General features: G+C 58.8%; 1 protein-coding gene across 1 annotated transcript in view; it reads right to left on the bottom strand.

Annotated features, from left to right (window-relative positions):
* Positions 1 to 673: 673 nt before the first annotated feature.
* The window catches only part of Zfp469 (zinc finger protein 469), a 41,675-nt gene continuing 28,885 nt past the window's right edge, over positions 674 to 13,463 (bottom strand). The window contains exon 2 of the mRNA NM_001401088.2: positions 674 to 13,408. Coding sequence (NP_001388017.1) covers positions 1,972 to 13,281 — 11,310 coding nt within the window. The 5' untranslated portion in view covers positions 13,282 to 13,408 and the 3' untranslated portion in view covers positions 674 to 1,971. The remainder of the gene's footprint in view (positions 13,409 to 13,463) is intronic.

Raw genomic sequence — 13,463 nt, 5'->3', positions numbered from 1 at the left:
CTACTGGTCACAGGCTGGCTCTGGGGTGGGGGGTGGTGTGGTAGGAGTAGGCGGGTGTGAACATGGGCTGGGCTTACTCCTTCGAGCTCAGAACACAGCCTACAGGGCTCCAAGAAATTGCCCTCAGAATCAGCTCTTAAGGGTGTGCGAGCCGGCAGTTCCGCCAGTCTGTGACACATGACCAGTAAGTCAAGCCTAGTCTGAGGTGTTGGAGTTGCTGCTAAACACGGCACAACTTGACTCCTGCTGAGAGGAAAGGACAGGGCAGGGTGGTGGACCCTGTTGGTTCACTGGGTCTTCATTTGGAGCTAAAAAACCTTTTCTAAGGTCCAGACCAGACAGCCACTCTCCTGAGCATCCCAGGCAGTCCCCTGAGTATCCCCAATACCGACACTACAAGTGAGGGCCCTATATGGTCAACCCCACTGCCCCCCATCCCATGTCCCTTCCTGGCCCGGCTCAGGCCACCTCACCCACTTCCATGGTTTCCTAAATCCATTTTAGAGGATTCCTATTCCCCCCTTGGACCCTGCTTCAAGCGTCCCTACAACACTGGCTTGGCTCAGAGCACACAGTGACCCTGGGAAATAACAAACAGAACACGTGTTGCCTGGGCCACATGGGGGTCGGATGAGAAGCGGAGGCGAGGACAGATGCCACATGGCCATGGGGCTTCTGCGAAAATAGTGGGAATATATTTGAAAAGACATTAGCTGTAGCTTTTACAGTATGACTTCGGGGGGGCCCCCTGCCCACGTCTTTTGTCCATTTGAAAGAGGCATTCTGAAAGACCCCAGCACCTTCTACGGAGGCAGTTTGGGCCTATTTGGTCTTTTTAAAAATGTCAAAATAAAAAAACCTTTTGACACTTACATTGCACCCAAGCTTAAAACAAAACAAAACAAAACAAAACAAAACACCCCAAAAAAACCTATACAACAAAATAAGCCAGGAATCGCTAAGACTCCTAGGAGAAATGGGAAGCCTCTTCTTCCTGCCCATTTTGCACAATGCTGTACCAGGCAGGCATGCAGTTGGCAGGTTCCTGCCAGTGCACAGACCAGACCCACGGCCCAGCCTGGAGGGTCCCTTCACTGCTGGGACCCAGGGCTGGAGCTCAACTGGGGAGACCAGTGAGTGAGGATCTCTGAAGTTCTGGGCTGCAGCCTCTCCGACTAGGTCTCCCCACCCTAATCATCCCATGGTTGGAAGAAGACCAGGGAGCCTGTATTCACATTACAGCATGGGAATAGCACCAGAGCCTCTGGATCAGGCTTTCTGGGACCTAGAGACGGAGCCCCATGGGGAAGGAAGGCACTAGGAAGGGGCCATAGGACTGAGGGATCCACTGGGCGCTGGCCAAGGCATTCCCTATAGGAACCCAGTTCCTGGGGGAGGGGGGCAGGAGACATCAGCAGTGTAGCTGGAGGCCAGGGTGACTTTGTAGTTAGGGGTGGGGGAGGTTGGTCCTGTCATGCTCTCAAAGACCAGGTGGCTCAGAAATGGCCCAAGTAGACAGCATGGTCCTCTCCCATGACGTCTAAGGACACTTTGGAATCTTAGCGGTGGCAACAGAAAGGCATCTGTCACTGTCTAGGTGACTGCTTTCCTGTGCTTCCCTGCTAGGGGATAGGGGACCCTGTGCAAACACTCAAACACAAGCTTTACGGCACGCGCCAGGCACCTGGCCAACAGGGCCTGGTGGCGTTGATGGGACGTGAACCGCTTTCTTCAAGTACTTGGTACTAGGGAAGCAGGTGTGGAATCTCAGGGTGGAAGAGGCTGGTCCTTCTTAGCCTTCCAGAAAAAAAGCCCTGTTCTCAGCAGCACATTCTCAGGTCTCGAATCTGCCAGAGAATCTGTGGGAATTCGGGTGCAGAGAAACAGACAGGTGGTCTCCGAGTGAGTTGTCTCCGACGCTGAAGGCCAGACAGAAGCCCCATCTGCCCGGCACCCGTCCTCTCTCCCCGGTCACTGGGAACTGTCTTTCTTTAGAGGGATTTTGAAGCTCGTCAGTTTCTGTCCAAACAGTTGGCTGAGGAGGTTGCTCTGGGCCTCTGCAGTCCTGCGGTCTCGGGGCTCCGTGGGTTCAGCCCCGTGGACAGCTCTGACCCTTTTGTAGGGCCTGGACAGGGGTCTTACCTGGGGGAAAGAGCCCCTTTCTGAAGTGTGGCCTGAATCCCCTTTCTGCAGTGCAGGTGGCTGTGGCTTTGCCCTGCTGCTCTGGCCACTGGGTCTCGATTTGACAGGGGGAACTCGGCTGGGAGTTGCTTGCTTCCGGGGGGCCCTGGATGACTTGTCAGGGGCTGAGGAGGCCTTCCCGGGGTCTCCTATGCCTCCATGTCTGCCCAGCCCTGGGGCCTGGCCCTTCCTCTGCTTTTCATGGCTTTCTCGTTTCTCCCTGGGACTTGAATGCACTTGGAGTCCCTGATGAACAGATTCACCAGGCCCCTTGGCACCGCCCTTGGTGTGAGCTCGAGGTGGGGGCTGGTCAGGGCTGGAGCTGGCCCAGCTAGGACAGCTGGGCTCAGTGGGGGTGGAGGCCATTTCACTTTGGAGTTGCCCACTGGTTGGCTGGGGCTGGCTGCCACCCCCTGTCTGAGTACCAGGCTGGAGCCCCCCACTGCTCTGAGAGCTGGATCTCAGTTTACCTTTAGAAGTGTTGGGCTTTACCCTGTCCTCAGGACTGGAGACCAGTTCTCCAGCTGGGATCCCCATCCCTACAGGTTTTCTGGGTGGTGCAGGTAGCTTCAGTGCCTTCTTGGTGGGCTCTGCTGGTCTGTGCTTGGAGGTACTTGAGCAGGCTCCTGGTTTGGTGGTACTGCCCTTCTGGGAGGGACCCTCTATTCTCCCCTCAGGTGCCGTGTGGTGTGTGGTCACTATCCTCTCCTGGAGCTGAGAGGGGTCTCCTGGGGAACATCCAGGGGCACACTTGCCTCTGGTGCCTGGGCTCCGGTGTTTTCCTGAGAATAGGTGAAGGGCCCTCTTTCCCTCGACTAGAGCCTGCCATTTACATGGTTCAAGGCCGCCCAAGGAAGCCTCGTGTTCTGGTTTCTCCAGGCTTCTGTCCAGCGTGCAGCCACCTGTCCCCTCGGCTGAGGCAGCTGAGAAAGGAGACAGAGATGGAGGTGGAATTTCCTGGCCACTCACTGGTGAGTCGATCCCCCTGGGTGAGCGGTCTTCCTGGTCCATGGGTCTCTCTTGAGAACTGGACTGGTCCAGGATGAGGCTGGGAGCTGTCTCTGAACAGATCAGGGGTAGTGCAGGAAGGGACACCTCACTTGGCGTAGGACTGGCTGTGGATGGGATTCTGTCAGCGCTGAGTTCAGGGGTGCTGGAGGGTGCCATCTGCCTGTGCTGCTTGCCGGGTAGCACATCCTGGGAGACATGGGTCTTCCTCCTAGGAACGCCTGGCCGCTTAACACTTCGGAGTGTGAAGGGCTGCTGGCCACTCCTCAGGTGCTTGTCCATGTGTCTGTCAAATTGTTCCTTCTTTGCAAAGGTGTAGTTGCAGGAGCTGCAGACAAAGGACCTCCTGATGACATGCATGACGTTAGCGCAGAGCTCACAGGCATAGAGAGGCACGTGTGGTATCTCCTTCTCCTCTGTCACCCCGTGGGTCAGGCCCAGATGCACCCTCAGCTCCCAGTGCTCAGGATAGACCTGTGGGCACTGGGGACACAGGTAGACGCGCTGTGGGCTGTGCACCGCCAGGTGGCGCTGCAGCTTGAAGGGCTTGGGGAACTGTTTTCCACAGTGGTGGCAGTCACGGGAGGGGTCCTTGCAGTCCTCGTGCACTGGTACAGCTTGGAGCGGGGAGTCGCTGTGGGACCAAGGGTCTGGGGACGGAGTGGGAGGCGTCTTGGCAGAGTCAGAGCTGGTGGCAGAGCTGCTGGTCAGAATGGATGGGCTGCCTCCTTCGGCGCCATCTTGGCTGGGGGTGACTGAGGCACGTGCCTTGCGCTTCATTCTTCTTGGGATTTTCTTTCCAGCTTCTCCTTCCTGCTCCGATGGCTCACCACTGGCCTTGCCAATTGAGCGCTTGGTCCTCTGGGGTTTGGATGCTTGCTCCACAATGGTGTTCAGGAAGTGCGTGAGGGTGCTTTCCTCTTCCAAGCACCCGGGCAGGTCTCCCAGGGTTCGCCGCGCCTGTCCATTTCGGGCGAAGCGGGCTGCATGCTCCCGAAGGTGCTGGTTGTACATCCAGACATCAGCCACCTCCTTCAGGCACATGCCACAGGCCCAGGGCCCGGCTTTGCCCTGGACGTGCTTCTCCCATAGGTGCTCCCGCAGAAGCTCCCGGGAGCTGAATCTGCGCTCCACGCACATGTAGCAAGTGGGGGGCGGGGAGGGGCTGTGCGACAGCTTATGGAGATCCAGCTCGTCCAGGCTATGGAAACGCTGGAAGCACACCCTGCACTTGTAGGAGGCCCTCCTGCCCTTCACCCGCAGGTCTCTGCCTTTGGCTCGCCTGGCCCTCGCATCTCCCTCCATTCTTTTGTTTGGAGGGCCTTGCGAATTTGCTGTGGCCTGGAAGTCTAGGGCGCCTGGGTTAGGAAGGTCAGCAAGGTCATCACAGGGTCCTAGAAAGCACAGGTCTTGTATCTCCAGCTGGGTGCTGAGAACCTCAAAGTCATTAATGTAACGTGGGGGCAGGCTGGTGTTTCCAGGAGGCCTGTTGTCATGTTCCCTTTCCAGGTTGGGGGGTTCTGGGCTCATGTCTCCAACAGAAGAGGCCGTCTCACAGGCTGGGCTACACGGTTCCAGGTCTCGCCAGGCGGCTGGGACCATGTGCAGCTGGGGGATGGGCTCTGACCATTCATCTTGGTTCTCAGCGAAGCAGGAGGGCTCCTCCTCCACGCAGCTGGCTTCCCTGTTGGATTCCAGGGCCCATAGGCCGAGGCTGGGAGTCCACGGGTCAAGGCCGGGCGTCTTATTGCTTAGGAGCCCATCAAGGAGGAGGGACTCAGGCAGACTCATGACTTCATCATCCCACAGATCCTCTTCCTCGCGGGACAGGCATAGAGAGCCTGAGTCACTGAGATCGGTGGGCAGGCGAGTGGAGTCGAGTGAGACACTGTTGATCACCTCAGGGGTGGGCTCCTTCGGTGACGGACACTTTGGCCTGTGGCAACGCTTCCCATAGACACGTAGATTCTTCTGAGTGAGGCGGCCATCCAGGGGGAAAAGCTGAGAGAAAGACACTTCATCATCAAACAAGTCTGGAGGTTCTCTTTGATCTGGGCAGGGGGCGTCAGGAGTGGCACCCTTGGACCCCTGAACTCTATTCAGGGTTTCTGGGTCTTTGATAGGTCCCTGGGGGCAGCTGCTGTCTATTTCAAGACTGTGTGTCCTGTCAGGTAAGTCAGGTGTCTCTTTCCCAGTGTCCCCATCAGACCTGCCTGTGACTCCTGTGCCGTCCTCCGCAGGTTGGCTCTCAATAGCCTGTGAGGTTTCTCCACTAATGTTCACTGCCCTGGCCTCTTCCGGTCCCCAGAACCACTGTGTCCAGGTCGCCTTCTGTTCCACTGGATGATCCTTCTCTAGTGTCCCTTGACAGACTCGCCGCTCTTGGGGGGCCTTCTGTGCTGTACGCAGGGCCCCTGGGACAGTGTCTTTGGCATCCTCCAGTGCTCTGGGTCCTACTGTGGAGGATGGAGGTGGCGGCCTGACAGCAGCCCTGCTTTCTCCCTCAGGCGAGAGGCTCAGGGGGATGATAGGATGGCCACAGGTGGTTGAAGTGTCTGAGAGGCACCTGTCTGAAGTCACATGGGTAGCACCTCGGGGACCATGCTTCTGCTTCCTCGCTCTCAGCTCTCCCCGTTTCCTGATTGGTTTCCTCCCTGGGTGGCTGGGGGAATTGGCAGGCTCTCCATCTTGCCTCTGGCCCCTTACTTCCGTCTGCTTGGGATGGAGCTGGTCTGCTTGCCACCTGTCTGGTCTCCTTGCTTTTGAGGCTCGAACCTTTGCACTCTCTCCTTGCTCAGTCAGGCCTGGGGTGGGTGGGTGCTGGCTGAGGGGAGTGTCTAGTGTCCCAGCTCCCTCAGATTCCTCACTTGTGGCTTCCAATATCTCAGGACCCATGGTGTCCTCTGGTGTTGTAGAGACCTGGAAGGGAGGTGGTCCAGTGCCCAGGGCTGGGTGGCTCGGTCTTCCCTTCCCAGGCACCTTGCGGTTTTTCTTCCCAGGAGTCTGGCATGCTTTGTTCATGGGATCCGGAGGCTGACAGGCTGGCACAGCCACGGGGCTCGGAAGGGATCTAGATTCCCTGTGTGGCCGGTGCTTCCTGGCTTTGTGCCGGCTTAAGCCTGCTTTGGAGCGGAAGGAGGCTGAGCAGAGCTGGCAGATCTCGGGTAGCTCCGCCGGGGTCTTCTCTGCCGGTTCTGGCTTTTTGTTCAAGCCACGGGGCCTCCGTTTATGGTCTTGGGGATCAGAGGAACCCTTGTGGGGAGGGTGATGAGAGACGCCCATATGGTACTGAGGAGAGTCAGACCTGAAGTTACTGGATGTGCCACCCCGGGGAGTGTCTAGAGCCAAGTGGAGCCCTATGGGTGTGCTTTGGGCACTGGCTCTAGCTGCATTTGTCCCCTCGCAGTATCTTGTCCCAGGTGTTCCTGGGTTGTCCTGTTCCTTGCTGCTGCCTCCTGGCTCATCCTCCTGGCAGATTTGAGAGTCTGGTCCCGTAGTCTCCTGTGTGGCAACGTCTGTGGGCACAGCCATAATGCTGCGGCCAGGGCAAGGTGTGTTGCTCTGGGGCCCTAAAGAAGGGTCCTTGGAGTATGTCCTTTCTGGGTTGCTGCGGGTTGGGACCCCCATGCAGTGGGGGTCTGGCACCTCAAGTGTCTCACCTGAATCTAGGTCATCTTTGCCTCTGGTCAGAGGGGCAGCTTCGATGGTCACTTTAGGGGAGCTGGGATCCCCTGGGGGAGGAGGACTGGAATGGGCAGGAGAAATCTTCAGCTCTTCTTTTCCGGAATCTTCCAATGTTCCTACTGTGATGCCTTTCGAGCTGTTCCTCTCAAGCAATACAGGGGTTGAGAAATTAGCGGAGCCAAGTGACCCCAAGGGAGGGTCCTTGGGACTGCTGGTCCCCAACAGAGTGTGGTGGGATGAAGCTTCTTCAGGGCCATAATAGCTTGTCACCAGTAATGTAGGGGCTGCTGGGGGCTCAGCATCTTTGGTGGCTTGGTCATGACTGGCACCCAGAAGTGCCAAGTCAGGACAGGTTGGCTGATCATCGGGGCTGGGTAGGTCTCTGTGGGAGGAAGGTGTTGGTGGTCTAATAGGCTTGACTCTGGCCCCAGGGTCTTCTTGGGGTATAGGCTCAAGTTCACTCGGAGTAGGTGTGGCTTGGGGGATTGTGGCCAGGCCCCTATTGGAGGGAGTGGGATTCTCCGGGATAAGCAATGGCTGTGGGCCGGCTGCCTTCTCTGGGCTTCTCTCTGCAGGGTCCTTCTGGATTGGAATCAAGGATGTGCCATCAGGGCAGGTGGGGCTTGTGGAGAACAGTGCTTGCCTCCTGAGGCCCCGGGCTGCTCTGTTCCCCCGGCGTGGCCTTCTGCCCCTGGCTGGCCTAGTTTCCAAGTGGGCAATGACCTTGATGATTTCATCTGGGTTCTCCAGGTTCTTCCAGGTTTTCGGCCAGAGTCTGTTGGCTTGGTTCCGGCCCTTAGTCTTTTCAGGTTGACTGGGTGAGCCCGGACGTCCATCTGCCTTGGACCTCGGCTGCTTCTGGGCATTTGCAGGAAGAGCTGACATTTTCACAGCCCTCGAGGAACCCTCTTTCACACCGACCCTTCCTGTCGCTGAGGGGTCCCCAGGCTGAAGGCCCTGGGTATTGTCTTCACCCTTGGCTGTAGCATCCAGGGCCTGAAGCAGAGGAAAAGAGCAGCAGGCGGGTTCCTGGAGCCCCTGCCCTGTGCAGGCACTGAGCTCCCAGGGAGGGTCTGGCACGGGATGGGACCAAGCTCTACCATCACTTGGAAGGGTGGAGAGTGGAGAGGTTTCTGCAGGTACAGACTCGCCCTTCAAGCCAGAATCCCTTACGATAGGTTTGTAAAGCATGGCTCCTACAGAACTCCCTGCTCGGTCCTCAAGGTGTCCCTTAGAGTCATGGCTGCGACCGGCACTTGGAAGGGAGATGACGTCCTCATCACCCTTAAGCATGGAGTTGGGTTCTAGGGCCGGGCGGGCATTGGGGCTGTTGAATCCTTCCAGTGCAGTGGGACTTGGGCAGGACTCCTGGGCCTCAGAGGGGTCTGGAGAATGCCCTCTTGTGTGTTTACCAGGGAGCAACGGTTGGGCATTCGCATTCTGTGTCCCACGAGCGTCATTATTCTTAGAAAACAAAAGCTGATGCTTTGGGCTGAACTTGGCCGGACTCTCAGCATGCAGCGAGGGTGCCCGTTGCTTCCTGGGGTCAGGCAGGTGGTCGCTGAGCAGAATCGGACTGTCTGCATTGGAGGCCATGGCCTCCTGTGCTCTCTGAAAACCAAGTGTGAATCCTTCGGGGCTGAGGGGAGCCCCGGAACCTGGATCCTCCTGGGTACCAGGGGGAGGTGCTGGTTTTTCTGTGTGGCAGGAGGCTGGGTAGGACCACTGTTTCTGGGGGTACCTGAGGGCCCCTTCTTGCTGTGAACTTGATCCCTCAAGACCTGTAAGGTTGCCTGCTGGCTCCCTCTGGGGTGAGGTGGCCTGATTTGTGGGCAGAAGAGAGGCCTGCTTTGGGCTTGCGTCCATCTCGCCTTCACGTGTAGCTTCCTCGGGCTCTCCCAAGGCCCCCTGTGTGGTCCCTCTCCCTTGCAGTTGGCTTTCTAATTCAGTCACCAATCTTTTGATCTCCAGTTCGTCCTCGCACAGATTGCTCAGTGGAAGGCTACATTCGCCTCCCTTCTCAGGCACAGCGGGAGGGCTGGGAGACTCCGTCTGTTCTGTCTGTTCTAAGGGACACTTCCTGCTGAATGCCTTTCCCTTGGAGAGGCCAGCAAAAGAACCAGGCATCATGGGAGAAACTTCCTCCAGCAGTAAGAATGGTGGGTACAGAGGGTCTGCGAGGGGTTTCTTAGGGAGAGGGTCAGGACCTGCCAGTGATACGTGGGCGACCCTGTTTGCTAACAAACTGTCATAGAGTGGTGGGTCAAATCCGTCCTCAGGCAGCCCTGCAAACAGGGATGTGGACTCCAAAGTCAGTGGTGAATGCGCCTTGCCTGGGTCTGTTTCAACTGGGTAGGGTGGACTCTTGGGTGGTGTTGACTGGAGGGTCTCCATATTGTCCCGGCTAAGGTAGCAGCTGTGGGTAGGCAAAGGGTCCACCGCTAAAGGCTTGGCATACAAATCATCAGGGAAACAGCTAGCTAGGTCCTTGGATCCAAAGAACAATTCACAGGATGTGTCGTTGTCAGGCAGGGGTCCTCTTTTGGCAACTAGACGCTCTGTAGAACGCCTGTCACAGTGGTCAGGGTCACAACCAGGACTAGAGTTCCTGAAAACGGGGATGCTAGATTCAGTGTAGAAAGCATCTGCCACCTTATCAGTGGGTACCAGGCACCTTCCAGGCTGGGATGCAGAGTCCTCTCTGGTATGCAAACCGGGAGACTTCGTGCATCCAGGAGCGCCCAGCAGACAGCCTGCATCTGGTACCTGCACGCTCTTTCCCGATATCGTTTCAGGGTGGCTCCCTGGTGGTGTAGGGCTGCAGGCTTGTGCTTGCACCGGAGCAGCAGGACTGAGGCTTTCCCCGCCACAGTCAGCTGAAGAAAAGGACCTCTCTCTGAGTTCTGTGGTGTCAGGGTGTAACACAGCAGCGTCTTCAGGCTTCTCGCCCTCCTGAGGGATGTCCGGGGCTGCCCAGTTTTCCTTGTTGGTGGTGATGACCTGTGGAGGATGTTTTGGGGCTACGATGGGATGCCCAGGTTCTCTTTCCAGAGGAACTTCTCCAGCATCCAAGCTGTGCAACAGGCTTTGCGTCCTTGGAGCGGGAGAGACCCCATTCCTACCAGCCTCCTGCCTCGGGACCTTTCTTGGGTTCTGGGTCAAATCTTCTTTCTTCCTCTTCTTGCCCTGGTACCATTGGTGGCTGTGGGGGGAGCAGCCTTGGACGGGACCCCCCAGATCCCGTTGCTGTTCACCACCCTCCTCCTCAGATTCAGAGGCACAGCCTTGCCCCGTGAGCCTGCCCTCCTGGGTGCTCGGTGGTCTTCCAGGCATCGGGGGGGCGTGGCAGACTTGGCTACGTGGCGCCTGCTGCCTGTGGCCCCTGTTTTTCTGCCGCACTATCTTGTGGATGAACTCCTTGCTCCAGGAGCCGCCCCGTCCCCTCCGTTTCCTGGAGTCCTTCCCGGAGGGCAGCTGCAGGTGCTTGGAGCTCCTGGTCTCTTTAGAGGTGGCTCTGGAGAGGCTGTGATCTGCACGAGCATGGCCCTTGCGGGCCCGACTTTTCCGGTCCTGGGGCCGGCCGGCGCCTCGGCCCTTTTTCCTTGGCCTCAGGCAGATGGCGTTGGCCTGATTGTTAGTGTCCTTGGTCGAAGCTGGTTCTTTCCGAAACAACTTGAATTGCTTCCCTCTCCTCTGCTGCCTGACCAGGGTGGTTGCCTCTGCAGAGGCAGACGCAAGGCCCAGGGAGCGGGTTTTGGGCCTGTTTCCGGCTGGGCGTCTCCTGTCTCTAGTACAGGGGGCTTGAGGTTCCGGCATAGCAGCTTTGGATGGGAGCTGGGGCTGGGTACCATTCTTGGGAGTTGCCCCAACCTGGGTGCTGAGGGGCTGCCCGGCGCTGGGCGCCCTGGAGCCTGAAGGCTCCTCGTCAACAAAGACATCAATGAAGCTGCTGTCTATCTCAGGGTTGTCTGACTGGTACTCCATGCCGTTGAGAGCCTCCGTGATGAGCCTGTCTAACTTGGCATCATCTTCCATGTCAAGGTCCGAGGTGGGGAGTGGGAAGGAGGTGACAGACAGGCCAGGAAGGAAGCTTGTCCTCAAGGAGTCGTCTTTGCTGTCCCCCTGGTCATCTCTGGTTAGCAGGAAGGGGACAGCCTGGTTGTGTTCAAGCAAGGCCGAGTGTGTATCGGTGGGTGCCTTTGAGGTGGTGGTGGGTGCGGGGAGCCCCGGGGGCTGCAGGGAGCCATCCTTGGCCTTGGTTAGCAGCAGGCTGCAGAGTGGCCTGTGTTCCAGGAAGGCGGTGAGGCTGCTGTAGTTTCGATCACACTGTCTGCAGGTCAGCAGGACATCTAGCTGGTCCAGGTTGGCACTACTCAGGGAGAAATGCTGGGCAGAGTACGGTGGCGGTGGGGGCTCTGGAGGGAAGCCTTCCAGTCGGTCTCTGCCCAGTGAGGGGCTCTTGTGGGAGAATGGGGCTCCCTCCAGGCCCCCGAAGGCATCCTCAGCTCCTGGGCCCTCTGTGGGGGGACGGAAGGCTTTGGCTGACTCGGACTGATAGCGTGTGGGCAGGGTGTATGTGGGCTCTGGGGAAGAGAAGGGGCTGCTGGTCTCCTGGGAATGGGTGGGGGGCAGGTAGAAGGCTGAGGACCTGAGGGGTCCAGGTTGCTGGCTGTCCTCAGAGCTGGGGTTGGCTGGGCTGCTGGATGGTGGCGACAGGGATGAACAGGTACTGCTGCTGGCTGTGTTGGTCGCAGGGGAGGGAAGAGGAGACTCACTGGGCGAGGCCCCCACCACCCTAGGCGGGGGCAGACTGAGGGCCCCTTGGGGTGACACTTGGGGTTGGGCTCCCCCAAAGAACAGAGGCTGCGTCCCAGGGTCCTTCATCCCACCATAGCCTAGCAGCCTTGGGGAACTGCCTGGCTGACCTGGGCTGCTCCTGAGAGCTGACACTGTTTCCCCAGGCCTAGGGATTGTATTCAAAGCACCCAGGGTTCCCTGGCTGTCCCCCTGCCACTCGGAAGACCCCCTGGGGAATGTCAGTTGGCTCAGTACCCCCATTTGGTGGGAATTCGGCCCGGGGGTTGTAAGCACGGGGGACCAGGGCAGGGGGGGACTGTGTGGGAGACGGAGCTGCTGACCTTCGAAGAAAGCAGTCCTGGTAGCAGCTGCAGGGCCCAGGGTAGGCGTGGGGTAAGGAGCTGCTGTTGAATCCCACAGCTGCGGCAGATGGGTGGGCGGTGGCCCAGGGGTGGGCAGCTCTGTGTCCAGAGATGCTGGGCTGGTGCCCACCCCATTCACTCCGTACCCCTGCCCTGGAAAGTGCCTCTGGGGTGGAGGATTTGGGAGGCCCCTGGGGCTCCCCAGGCCATCGTGAGTGGGAGGGGGCCCTTCTGGAAGGCCCCTGGTCAGGCTCTTGTGCAGACCATCATGGAAGGGGCTTGGGGCCAAATGAGCAGCACCGGGTGGCGAGAGGGCACCTCCAAGATCACTGGGAGCGTTGGTGCCCCCTGACTGACCTGGGTTGCAAGGCAGGGACGGGCAGGCAGGGTTTGCACCCAGGGCTTCCTCAGCCCATGCTACCAGGGGCTGGTGGAAGGTGAACAACACTGTCCCAGCTGCCTGCTCGTGTTGGACCGTTTCTACAGGGAAGGGGTAGGGGACAGAGACCCCCTGGGGGCTGCTAGGCCTGCTGCCTTCAGGGAAGGGCTTGGGCTCTGCAGAGGGGACCCCAAAATTAGCACCTGGGAAGCTGTTTTCAGCAGCAGGAGGCCAGGGGTTGGTCCCTATGGCCTGGAGGTTAGTGCTAGAAGCATGCCTACTGGGGCTGGTGCCACTGCTCTGGGGGGCCCTCCGGGGTACGGGCCCGGGGGTGGCACTCGGTGAGGTACAGTTGGTGGAGGTAAAGCTGGAAGGGGCCTCCTGAAAGCACCTTTGGGAGTTGTTCTCTTCTGGGGAGGGCAGGGCCTCAGCCCTTGGGACGCCGGGCCTATGGCAGGCTCTGGTCTTTTGGCCTTGAGGAACCTTGGTATCTGCCCCACGGGGGGCTTCATGGTGCAGGTCCTTGGGCGGCTTGTCCAGGATGCATCTGATCCTTGAAGTGCTTAGGCTGTGCAGCTGTGGGTCACTGCTCTCCATCCTGCCCGTTGGCCATGAGCAAGCTTGGGCACAGCTCTGAGCTGCTGGGACTTGTGTTGTGAGGAGCAGGTCCTCTCGCTCCACCTCTCTGGCCTGACTTAGCCGGGCTTCCGGGGAAGCCTGGGCCTTGCTGCCTTCATCTCTCATGCCCTGGGTGGTCCTGCGGGCAGACCCTCTATGCTTGAGGGGGTGCTGAGAAGGGCACCCTAGACTCCTGGCAATTGGGCAGGGCTGTAAGTCTCTGGGCAAAGTTGGGGGCCGCTCTCCTGGCATGGCCCCGCCGTCCCGGGTGCTAGGAGGATGCAGTGGTTGTGGGAGGAGCCCGGGCAATGGGCTGGGTGGCCATCCTCACCCCCTGGTGGGGCTCACGGAAGCCGATACTCATGGTCCTGTGTGGCGCCTGCAAAGTAAAGACACAAATGAGCCGCGGGTTCACGGTGACTGGATCTCCTGCG

This window comes from Rattus norvegicus, chromosome 19 (assembly GCF_021556685.1).
Source record: "Rattus norvegicus strain SHRSP/BbbUtx chromosome 19, alternate assembly SHRSP_T2T, whole genome shotgun sequence".
NCBI lineage: Eukaryota > Metazoa > Chordata > Mammalia > Rodentia > Muridae > Rattus > Rattus norvegicus.
This window is presented reverse-complemented; position numbering and strand designations above follow the sequence as displayed.